This window comes from Drosophila montana, unplaced genomic scaffold (genome assembly GCF_035044405.1).
Source record: "Drosophila montana isolate Dmon_TW-CO22-7 unplaced genomic scaffold, ASM3504440v1 contig_2127_1, whole genome shotgun sequence".
NCBI lineage: Eukaryota > Metazoa > Arthropoda > Insecta > Diptera > Drosophilidae > Drosophila > Drosophila montana.
The window spans coordinates 983,128-994,841 of record NW_026997035.1 but is presented as its reverse complement, the minus strand read 5'-3'; the positions used below and the strand labels follow the sequence as shown (position 1 = coordinate 994,841).

At 49.1% G+C, this 11,714-nt stretch overlaps 2 protein-coding genes across 4 annotated transcripts; one reads left to right on the top strand and one right to left on the bottom strand.

Annotated features, from left to right (window-relative positions):
- Nucleotides 1–210: 210 nt before the first annotated feature.
- Nucleotides 211–10,072, bottom strand: MESR4 (misexpression suppressor of ras 4). 3 transcript variants are annotated; one of them, XM_064680592.1, is made up of 4 exons: nucleotides 9,424–10,072; nucleotides 8,906–8,969; nucleotides 6,081–8,825; nucleotides 211–5,561 (listed from the first exon to the last, which is right to left on the bottom strand). In XM_064680592.1, the coding sequence occupies exons 3-4, from the start codon at nucleotides 8,806–8,808 to the stop codon at nucleotides 934–936; spliced, it is 7,356 nt and encodes a 2,451-aa protein (XP_064536662.1). In that variant the 5' UTR covers nucleotides 8,809–8,825; nucleotides 8,906–8,969; nucleotides 9,424–10,072; the 3' UTR covers nucleotides 211–933. The 3 variants fall into 3 exon arrangements, with proteins under 3 accessions (XP_064536662.1, XP_064536663.1, XP_064536664.1); XM_064680593.1 differs by having other exon boundaries at nucleotides 8,906–8,966; XM_064680594.1 differs by having other exon boundaries at nucleotides 9,909–10,071.
- A 30-nt stretch (nucleotides 10,073–10,102) lies between these two features.
- RpL18A (ribosomal protein L18A) lies at nucleotides 10,103–11,364 on the top strand. Its single transcript, XM_064680595.1, has 2 exons — nucleotides 10,103–10,259; nucleotides 10,718–11,364. The coding sequence occupies exons 1-2, from the start codon at nucleotides 10,242–10,244 to the stop codon at nucleotides 11,231–11,233; spliced, it is 534 nt and encodes a 177-aa protein (XP_064536665.1). The 5' UTR covers nucleotides 10,103–10,241; the 3' UTR covers nucleotides 11,234–11,364.
- Nucleotides 11,365–11,714: the final 350 nt, after the last annotated feature.

Genomic DNA, 11,714 nt, shown 5'->3' with positions numbered 1-11,714 from the left:
CGCACCTTAAGTCCATAGTTCGTCACTTTTAGAACGCTGTAACAACTTTCCAATGAATCAAAAGATTGGCGCCCGAGCAGGGATCCATTAAAGCGGGCGTGCTTTACAGTTCCAGCAAATGTTTTATAATAGTGTAGAGGCAATTTTAGCTTCACATTTCGGTTTCAATTAAAACACAATAACTGCCAAAACCATGGAAAACAATTAAGCTAAGTTTATGGTTCACTTACTGAATGTTTATTTCTCGCATCTCGTTTGCAATTAGAGTTTGCTTTTTGTTGTTTTTTTAGTTTTTGTTTTTTGTTTGTTTTTTTTTTGTTTAGTTTGTTTACATATAGCTAGCGATAGGTCATTAGAGTTTATCATAATCATATTTATAACTATTGATGCTGGGTTAGAGTTAAGTCTAAGGGTTTATATAGATCTTGCATGAGCTAAGTATTGTACAATTGCATATACATATATATATATACGATTCGTATATGCAACTCTCAAATATTTACAAAAAATATAATATATATATATATATATATATATCTTTAAATTACATACATATGTGTTTAAGTGTATTATGTGTGTGTATTAAAGATATTTATTTAAGATTAGCTTAGTTTATGCTGCAGCCAAGTCGCGAGGGACGCCTTTGAGCCTGGGTATATATTTATATTCCATAATATAATCTGCTTTTCCCTTAGCATTTACTTTAAGTGTAATATTTTTTTGTAAATCTTTCGTTTTTTTGTTTTTTTTTATCGATCCGAAGTTTTGGAGAGACATCGAATTATATTTTTAACATTTAATAAGCGTAATCCATTCTGTAGTGGGTGTTGTTGCTGTTTTGGGGTTTTTTCTTTTTTTTAATATGTAAAGGGTATTTAGGATTTTGTAAACCTTAACCTAGGTTGTCTAGAACTATGTACACAGTTCGTCAGTTTATTTGGCCTTGACGCCCGGATAGAGGCCCTCGGAATATTTGGGCCGGCATTCGGCGCAAAACCATTTGCCCTGCGGCGCCACCATGATGCCAACGCACTCGAAATGGAACCATTCGATGAGGCAATTGTCACCGTCGCAGGCAATCATCTCGGAGACCTCGTCGTAGGGACAACGGCAATAGCAATATACCGATTCACCCTCACGGGCCAGACGTGCCCCAGCCGGCGGTCGTATGGGATATCGTATATTATTCGCCTTGAAGTACTGCAGCGTGGCAAAGTCCGGATTCGGCAGCAGCGCCGGCGGTATGGGCTGATTGAAGGCGGTTGTCGCGGGCGGCGGCGGCGGTGTTGGCAACGGTACCGGTGCCGGCGCCACGACCACTGGCGGCTGCTGCATCATTACGGACGGCGCCTGTATGGGCGGCAGCAGACTGGTCACATTGATCTCGGCATTCTCGTCGTCCGAGCTGCTATCGCTGCTGTCGCTGGGCGCCGCGCTGACGGGCAGCAGAGCGGGCCGTATTTTTAGCGTCGGTATGGGCGGCAACTGCAGTTGCTCCACTTGCGGCGTTGTCACCGTTGCCGCTGGCGTCGCAGGCTGCTGCTTGACACGCTTGGCCCCGCGCCTGGCACTGCCGGAGCCGGCTCCGCTTAGTGGCGTGCGTCTGTTGCGCTTCCGCGTGCTGCCATTGCTGTGCTGATGCGAATGCTGCTGCTGCTGCGGCTGCTGCAGTTGCTGATGCTGATGATGATGGTGATGATTATGATGCTCGCCATGATTGCTGCGACTGCGCTGCTGCTTGGCCGGCGTCGGCAGATCCTCCTTGGCCCAGGTCAGCTGCGGCGGCGGCTGCGGCTTAATTAGCTGCATGCCCACCTGCAACGGGGGCGCCAACACGCTGCTCATGTTCTCATCATCGCTGGTATAGCCATAGAATTTGTTCGGACGCCTTGTGCGCTTCGAGCGCTTCAGCTGGCCATCGGCATCCGAGCAGCTGCTGCCCTCGCTCATGCGCGGCTGCCAGCTGGGGCGATGTGTGATGGGCGTCAGCGGTGATTCCGGCAGCAGCAGCAATTGTTGTTGCTGCTGCTGCAGCGGCGTTGCGATGGCTTCTGCGATGCCGGCTGCTGCGGCTAAGCCCAGCGGCAGCTGTTGCGGCGGCACCATTTGCGGCACACCACTGGGCATCATCTTGGCCTGGCTCATCGATTTGCATGTGGATTTGCGTTCACGTTTCTTTTTCTTGTTTTTGGCCACACGCTCACGCTTATCCGCAAAGGCAGCTGCCTCCTCGGGCAGGGATGGCGTCGATGGACGACTGTTCTCCACAATGCCATAGTTGCCACTGCCGTCCTGCGGCTGCGCCTCTGTCGCTTGGGCCGAGAGCAGCGCCAGACGTTTCTGTGCCAACATCTCGCTGGCCATTTTCTGTGGATGTGCATCGTAGAACTCCTCATCCGTATCGGAGACGGCCGTATCAAAGTCAGATTCATTGTAGAGCGGCGCTTTGGGCGATGGCATCACCGGACGCAGCTCTTCCTCATTGTTGCTCGTCACATTCACATATTCCTCGCTGTTGTTGTTATTGTTGTTGTTGAGGTTGTTCTGCGATTCCTGGATGCGTTCCGACGAGCAATTCTTCTTTGCCACCTTCTTGCTGGGGCTCTTGGGTGACTTTTGCGACTCATTGTCGGAGTCATCATCGCTGCTGCTGCTGCCGCTGGAGCTGCAGCTACAATTGGAGCCGCACGAGCAACTCGAGCTGTCTGAATCTGAATTTGAACTGGAGCTGCTGGAGCTGTCGCTATCGCTGGAGGCGGTATTGCCGCTACGCTTCGGCTTGTTGGGCGTCACATGGGATGGCTTTTCGGGCGTGGGCACTGGCGTGGGCGGCGGTGTGCGCTGCATCTTGCAGTAGTCATGATCGGAGCAGGCCACATGCAGTTTCGTGGGACGCAGCTGCTCTTCCGTCGGCTGCACTTCCGGGGCCTCCGGCTCCTTCTTGGCCACTGCAGTCGGTTGATTTTGCAACAGATTTTTCCATATATCTGGCAATTCTTGCGTGTCGCCAGCTGCATCTGTCGTCTCCAGCTTGGGCTTTTGCCCATCAGCCAATTCCGTTTCCGTTTCCGCTTTCAGCGACTGCTGCTTCACTGACTCCAGCTGCTGCTCCTGCTTGGGCTCTGTCTCTGACTTGATCAACTCTTTATTCGGCTCCTCGTTGTCGCTCTCCGAGGCCGGCGATAGCATTATCCTGGGCATGTCCAGATCATCCACAGATGCACGCATGGGCAGCGTGCCATGTGCTTGGCTGTCCTGCAGTGTGCCTGTGCTGCGTCCGGCATCTGAATCGCTATCGTCACTGCTGTCCGATTCGGATAGATTGGGCGCAATGAGATTAAGGTCCTCCAGCGAGGCCTTGTTGCGCTTGGCCTTCTTGCGTCGCTTACGCGGCGTCTGCTCCGCCTCCCGCTGTGCCCCCGACAGTGCTGGCTGCGGCGTTTTATCTTTCAGTTTTCCGCCATCCACATGATGTGTTGCCTCTGACTTAGGTGATGACATTGGCTCGTTCTCCGTCTTAAGCTGCTGCCCATTGCTTTCGCGCTGATCTGAAGCTGCGCTCGATGTGCGCTGTTCCTCTAGCTCCAGCTTGGTCAGCTGATCCTTGGACGACTCCTCCTCCTCCTCGTCGTCATCCAGCTGCTTGACCTCATGCTGTGCCGCATGCTTCAGCAGCAGCTTGCGCGAAACGAACTTCTCCTCGCACTGTTCCTCATTGCAGGCATACCGATAATCGCCCACATGCTGACGCTTATGCACCTCCAGGTAGATGGCTTTGCTGAACGTGAACTGGCAATGCTCGCACGTAAACTGCGCGGCGGGCACACAGAAATGGTAGACATGACGCCAGCGTTTCTGCAGGCATCGCTTACAGCTGGTGCTCTCGGTGCCGTGCTTCCAGAACAAATGCTTGGATATGTCCTGCTTGTTGCGATACGCAATGCCACAGCGATAGCAGAGATGCAACAGCTTGTGCTTCCACACGTGCGCCGAGAGCTTGGCCTGGGTATGGCAATCCTCCAGGCAGATATCACAGGCCTGATGCTGTTTCCGCAGATGCACCATCAGCCGGAACGCGGAGGCCAACGGCGCCGTCTCACACAGACAGCAACGGAATTGCACATCGAAGACGTTGCCCGCAGCGATGCCCGGACAGATGTGGCAGAGCAATTCGCTGTAGCTAAAGAAATTCAAGCGGCACATGCAGCACGTGATGTTCGTCTTAATGTGCAGCCGGCGATTGTGCGTGTAGAGCTCCTTATGCGTGGCCGTCACATAGCGACACTGGAAACACTCGTAGATGCGCTCATTGAAAGGTTGGACGAAGCGTCCCTGCTCCAAGCTGCAACAGCTCATGGAATTCAAATAGTGATTGCCTTCCAGAGCGGGCAAGTAGCTCTTCAGCTTGGCGACAATAGTCTCCGCCTGCAGCTCCTCGGCCGTGATGCTGTCCACGGTGGCCGTGAAGCGATGCTGTCCAATTAGATGCAACGCCAGCTGCTTGGCATTGACAGCAATGCGCCGCGCATGGTTGCAGTACAGGCAAAAGGGATAGACAGCCTTGAGGCATAGACGCACAAAGTCGACCATTTCGAATTTGTCCAGCGGCCTGTCCAGTTGCAGATCAACTGTGTGGGTATCCGCGCCAGCCACCTCGATGCCATCGGCGGGCGGCGGTGGTGGCGGCGGCGTTGCGCTTGCCGCTGGCTCTGCGTCCAATGGCTGCTGCAGTTGCTCGGACTGTTCTGTCTGCTCCGATTGCTGCGTATTTTGCTCCTCATTTAGGCTATCATCGAGCTCCATGCACTCGCTGCCCAGCGTATCCCGTCGCTGCGGCGCAGGCGCAGGCAACAGCTCTGCCGCTGGCTCTACCGATTCACCCGGCGGCAGCAGCTGCTCCTGATCATGCAACTGCACCTGCGCATTTGGCACATGCGTCGTCTCATTTATGGGATTATTATGCGGGGATGCGGGCGGCGTTAGTGACCAGCGGCCGCGCTGCTGCTTGACTTCAGTTGGCAGCTGCTGTTGCTGCAACTGCTGCTGCAGCTGGCGCTGCTGTTGCTGCTGTTCTTGTAGCTCCCTCTTGGCCACCATGAGCGCCATGGTGCGCTCTATGTCCAATTTGGTGCGCTCGAATTCGGCCAGCACCAGCGGCAACTTTAACGCAGGCGAATCCTCATCGTCTTCCAAATCGTTTAGTGAAACATTCGCGGGCATTGTGGGAGCCGTTTCCTGAAACGTGGACGCTGTCTCAGTGGCGGTTTCCGTGTCCTCCGATAATGATGACATGGGCTGCAAGTGTTGCTGCTGCTGCTGCTCCACTGCATCCACGGTGAGCAGCGGCACCGCACTGCTCCTGCTTTCGGATTCTCCTACATCTGCCGCTTCTGCTGCTGCTGATGTTGCCAGCTCATCGTTGTCCTCATCCTCAGTGTCTGTGCTGCTGAGCGCTGCGTCCACAGATTTCTGAAACTCTTTCGGCACGCGCAGCATCATCTTCGGCACCACCAGCTTGGGCACCGCATCCTCTTGTGGCGCAACTTCAATTGGCGCTGGAACTGTTTTAATTGATTAGTTATCATTATATTAAGGAGAGTAGCTAAATGCGAAGAGGTGCGTACAAATTGTTTTTCACACATTTTCCACCCGCATAAGTGAATTTAAAAATTGAAAATATATACACATATATGTATATATTGAAATGCATTTCTGTTAGCTCTTTAAAGATCTTTGAATCTATTTATTGCAAGAGACTAAACAGTTGCTCATCTATTTTCCGCGCTTGTGCGTGAATTTGATGAAAATTCTGTCCGAGTCTGTCTGCGCTAACTAAATTCTCAAGTATGGACTTCAATCAGTCAATTGATCAAACCAAATTCAAAGTTTAAAGTCCAAGCAGGTCTATGTAAAAATAATCAGTAGAAGCAATGTGTATGGGTAGAAACCCAAGTAGGTCTATGCCAAAGTTCTCAAATAGAACTTTTAAGCCGAAAATAGACGTCAAGATTGAACATCGAATACAAATGGTTTCTTTGTACGCTCCCTAGACATTTATGCTCATCAGGCTCTGCACTTACTGTTGTTTTCAGGCAATGTCGTTGGCTGTGGTGGCACTTCTGGAGGCACCAACGCATCCGTCTCCATCCAGTTGGATTCCTCCTCCTGTTGATTGTTAGCCTTGGGCTGCTCTTCGGCCAACTGCTGGTTGGGCAGCTGCTTGCTCTTGGCCGTCTTGCGTTTGCGTCGCGCCGCCGTCTTCTTGCGACTGCTGCCGCTGTTGTTGGCGGTGGTGGCTGTGGTGCTGCTGCTATTGCGACAGCCATTGGCATGCCCAGCCTTTTGGCCGCAGAGCGCGCAGGGCTGCATTAGCTCGGCGCAGTCATGATCATCGAAATGGCTGCCACGCGCGAAGCTTGCCTGGCAATTGCAACAGACCAAATATCGGGCACGATCCTCTTGCGATTGCAGCGCTTGCCACGCCTCAATGTTGGCAAAATGACGCTGATCCATGTCGTGCTTGTTCTCCAGATGCAGCGACAGTTTCTCAACGCTAGCAAACACATGAGAACAGTACAGACAAATGTAACGCTGATGCACCTCGCGCATGTGCAGAAAAAAGTTCCAACACTGATGCACAGTGCTGCAGCGGGCGCAGCGAAAGAAGCGCTCTTTCTTGAGGGCAGGAGCTGGAGCGGGACTGGCCAAGGGCACGGCAACAGCAGCTGGCGCTGGGATAGCAGCTGTTGCTGCTGCTGCTGCTACTTCTGCTGTTGACGTTGTGGCTGTTGCTGCTGCTGCTTCGGTGTGTGCCTTGCATTGCGCGAAATGCGCATTTAGCTGCTGAAAATTCTCAAATTTGTTTGCATTGCACTTGTAGCAGCTGAGTTGCTGTTCCAGATCGCCGCTATTTGGCGCTGGCGCCTGCAGACGCTGCAATAGCAAGGATGACGGCTGTTGCTCCTCCGTCGACGTCTCCGTCTCCACGCACTGCTGTTTGGCGGTTGGTTTTGGGTTGTTGTCGCTGTCGCTGTTGCTGTTGCTGCCGCTGCGCCTGCGCTTCAATGCAAGCAACAATTGCTGATTCTTTTCCGGCTCTGGCTCCTGACTCTGCTGCTGCTGCTGCTGCTGTTTTCGCAGCTGCTGCTCGCTCTCGGGCTGATCAATGACCAGCTGCTGTGAGGTGGAGCTGACAGAGCTACTGCTGCTGCTACGGCTGCTTCTTCTTTCGCTGTGGTGCAGCTCCAGCTGCTCTTCCTTCTCGTTATTTGCTATCACAGACTGTTGCACTGCATCCTGCATTCTCTCCTGCTCCACCTCGGACATCGGCTGCAGTTCTTCCATAGCTGCATGTGCGCCATTTATTTTCACCTTAAGCGACGGCAGCGACGGCGACGGCGTCCTTGGCGTCTCCATTTTTTGCTTTTGCTTAATCAAATTATCACTTTGCTCAATTTGTGGCTCCAATTGGGGAGAATCTGTTGCAGTTGTTTGATTACCTTCAATTTCATCCACATCATTTTCCACCTCTACCTGCACATCTTCATCCTCAGAATCAGACTCAATCTTGATGATTTCCATGGGGGATTTGCGCTCAATTTTTGGCAACTTTGGACTGGCTTCCTCGATTTTAATTTCAGCATTAAATCCTTGTGAGGAGTCCTCATCATCATCATCATCTGGTATGCTGGCAGGTGAAAGATCATTGATTTTATACACAGGCGTCGCAGCTGTTGTTGCAGGTGATGTTAATTCCCTTTCCTTGGTTGCGTTTGCAGTTGAAGCAAATTCATCTTCATCGATTTTGAATGCAGGTGACGATGCCGCCTCATCCTCCTGCTCCTCCTCTCCGTCGTCGTCGTTTCCTTGCACTCGGTCTAAAAAATCTTCATCGCCCTCGATTTTAATGTCGTTAGAGATCTTAAGTGCAGATGAAAACGATGATGATCTTTCTTCCTCTTGCAGGTTGGCAGGTGAAGATTTTTTCTCAATCACTTTTATCGTGGGTGAAACATTATCCTCTTCATCATTAGAAAAACTCTCCCCAACGACTCGGTACACGGGCGAAGATGTTTCACAAATGCTCTTCTGCTCATATGGAGAATTCTCTACGGGCATTTTAATCGCTGGCGAAGAGACATCTTCTTCATCTGGCCTAATGCATGGCAAAGGACTTTTCTCTTCAACTTTTATGTTATCTGTTAAGGATAACTCATCATGAAGCGAAGCTTCCGTATCAAATTGCATTGCTGGCGAACCTGCTGTCGCAATCTCTCCGTTCTGTTGCTCATCTGGCTTGCCGGGCAAGGAGGAGGGTTCGTCAGCAAAATCGTCTTTGAGCGCTGGTAAAGGACTTTTCGTTTCAACTTTAATGTCGATTGGCGACTTTTGGGCGTCGAGCAATGTGGACGGCTTCTCTTCGGCATCGCTACCCTCAGCAGTATCCCCCACGTCCTCTACGCACTCCACTTTCACAGAACTTTCGGCTGGCAGCTCAAACGACTCGTCTAAGCTGTCGGCAGTTGAAGATGTACCTTGCGCCGTCTCTTGTGAAGCTGCCGGCTCCTCCTCTGTATCTCGTCCATTCTCTAGGCGACTTTGCTCTTCATCCTGCTCAGCTACGTTTTTTAGACTAAGCTCACGTAGCGGGCTGCTGCTGTTTTTCTCCTCCTTTTCCAGCTCGAACGCATTGCAATGCTCTTCAATGTCATCCTCTTCGCTGGCTGCCGGCGTCGTTTCCGTATTGCCCGCATGGGGCTCACTGTTAGGCGTACTCTTTGTTTGTTGCTGTTCCAATGTTTCCATCATCTTTTTGCATTTATGCGCTGCCAAGGCAATAGCGATAACGAAAACAATGAGCGTTATTATATGTTATCGATATATATAAATCGATTCATTTAATTACCTTTGCATGCCGTACAGCGACGTTGTGTTTACCGTTTGCTAAGTTGAGCTTCTTTTTACAGCTGCTGTGATTCAAAAGAAAACGAAAAAATAATATATTTGCATTTCGCTGCCTAATATTTTAATACGCTATTACGTTGGATAGCGAGATAAGCAATAAAAACAGAAAGCAGAAACAAGAAGCAGCCATTTGCAACAGCAAAACAAAAGGGAAGCCGAAAATCAAATTCTTTCAATTCATTGCTGTGCTGCTAGCTATTTCGCCAGCCCTGGTGCCGTACGAAGTGCGCACATAAAGCAGAATCGGATAATTGAAAATACCAAAATAAATTGCGCAAAATGTGCTGCGGAGGCGGAGGGAGCATGAAATAAGCAAAAGCAAAACTTTTGGCTATAAATAAATTTGCATATTTTACTTTAAATATTATGCGCAAAACAAATCCGTGGAAGAAAATCAAAACTCATGTAATCGCAGTTGTAGTACTTTTTTTTTGATAATTAGGCACGCGTCTCTCTTACCTGCTCGCAGTAGCAGCTGCCGGGGCGGACACGCAGCAATATTTACGCGCGCAAAACAAGTATATACAGAGAGAGAGAGGAGTCACAACCACAACCGACGGCACGGACGCTCGCTGCACAACTGAGCGAGGCAAGGCAATGGAGCGCCCAGCGGAGCGGCGGCCGCGCGTTTTTCTGAACAAGAACAACACCCCTTGCCCTGCGCTCTTTTCGTCTACCTTCTTGTGTGTGGATAGGCCAGACGTCGTCGCAGTGCTTATACAATTTTTGTTTTATTTTCTAATATTTTTGCGCATTTGGCTGCGTAATAGGGGCGAAAAAACACGCGCTTGAATTTCACAATTATGCGTGTTTGCTTACCGCGCACAAATTTTGTTGCGCTACTGAAATTGTGAATATAGGAAATTTTTTTGCACTTCTCACATTGCGCTTTGCATTTTCTTTTTTCTCTGCTCACTATTGATGTGCTTGTGTTTTGAGCTCACTTTTTGCTTAATTCGAGGGCTTGGGCCATTGGCAATTTGCTGCACGCACTATCAGTTTTGTATATGGTTTGTGTATTTACTGTTATTGTTGCTTAAATAACGCGTGAAAAGCAAATTTTTAGCAATTTTATCGACGTTCGCAGCCATTGAACACGCGCAGAAGTCTAGCGATGCGCAATGCGTCGATAACAGGGCAATAGCACGCTGTGGTGACTGTCCAAAAGCAACGTTTCTCAGCAGCGTCCAAACGCAACACTGCGTATAAGTTTTGGGTTCAGTGTTAAAAGCATTTTGACATCTCTTTCCGTTTCCTTTTTCGCGTGAGCCGTCATCATGAGAGCCAAGGGTTTGGTTAGTATTTGCCAAAAATAAACAAAAACTAGTGTAAATTGTGCAAAAAATGTGTGCAGCAGGCAGTTAAACATAGCTGGCAACAAGTGCAATTCAGAGACTGTGTGAAAATTAGCAATTACTGTGCGAAAAACACAAAAATTCAGGCTAACCGCTGTTGTATGGACAATGCGGACGTCGTGCTTCTATTAGGCAGACACTGCTGCTGAAGACTTACACATTCAGAGAAATTTTTCTAATTAAACTGTGACTTGTTGTTAGGACTAAGCCTATATTAAATTTGATTTATAGGCATTCAAAGAACACATAACCTATACAAACAACAATATCGTCTGTCCACGCGCCTGCTTGTATGCGTATGTGTTTGTGTGTGTGTGTGTGTTTCACTGCCTGTTTGCCGCATTTGTTTACACAAAAAAGTAACTATTTCACTTATTAACATATTTGTTTGCTTGCAGTTGAAGGAATACGAGGTCGTTGGCCGCAAGCTGCCAAGCGAGAAGGAGCCACAGACGCCTCTGTATAAGATGCGCATCTTTGCTCCCGACAACATTGTCGCCAAATCCCGTTTCTGGTACTTTTTGCGCCAGCTGAAGAAGTTCAAGAAGACCACCGGCGAAATTGTCTCCCTGAAGCAGGTGTACGAAACATCGCCCATTAAGATCAAGAACTTTGGCATCTGGCTGCGCTACGATTCTCGTTCGGGCACACACAACATGTACCGCGAGTACCGTGACCTGACCGTGGGCGGTGCCGTTACACAGTGTTACCGTGACATGGGTGCTCGTCATCGTGCCCGTGCCCACTCGATTCAAATCATTAAGGTGGAATCGATCCCAGCCTCAAAGACGCGTCGTGTCCATGTTAAGCAGTTCCACGATTCCAAGATCAAGTTCCCATTGGTGCAACGTGTCCACCACAAGGGCAACAGGAAGCTGTTCTCGTACAGAAAGCCAAGGACCTACTTCCAGTAAGGAGTAACCCGACAACAAAATCAGCTGGCGTTAACGCACTGCGTGCGTTTTGCTCTTGGTTTTCACGTTTTTAAACAGCAAGTCTTTCTAAGTGATTCTTTCAATAAAAATGAGTACGTTGAAGAGTACAAGCATATTGTAGATTTTATGGGCTAAATAATTATTAAAAGTGGAAATATGCATATTTGCATGTCAAACATATGTTTTTCTACCGCAGCAACATGTAGTGTGACCATGTGTTAAATATCTAGTTTAATACCAAATCTACTTTTTTAACAGATTTTCAGCATTTTTCATCCTTTCAAATCGGGAATGTTGTACTCACATAAAATATCTAATTTTTTACATCTGAATGCATACGTTACGATCTAATGCAAATAGTATAGTGATAGCGGCATAAACATAATTTTAATGATTAGTAATATTTGGACAGTGATTTTTGCTGTGGTACTGGTATTAAGTCACGGCGTGACACAATATT

What these genes read in the sequence shown, in the direction of transcription:
- MESR4 (XM_064680592.1), bottom strand. Translation starts at nt 8,808, where the DNA reads ATGATGGAAACATTGGAACAGCAACAAACAAAGAGTACGCCTAACAGT. An exon ending in GACATTGCCTGAAAACAACA is followed by an intron (nt 5,562 to 6,080) that starts GTAAGTGCAGAG and finishes CAATTAAAACAG; the next exon opens with TTCCAGCGCCAATTGAAGTT.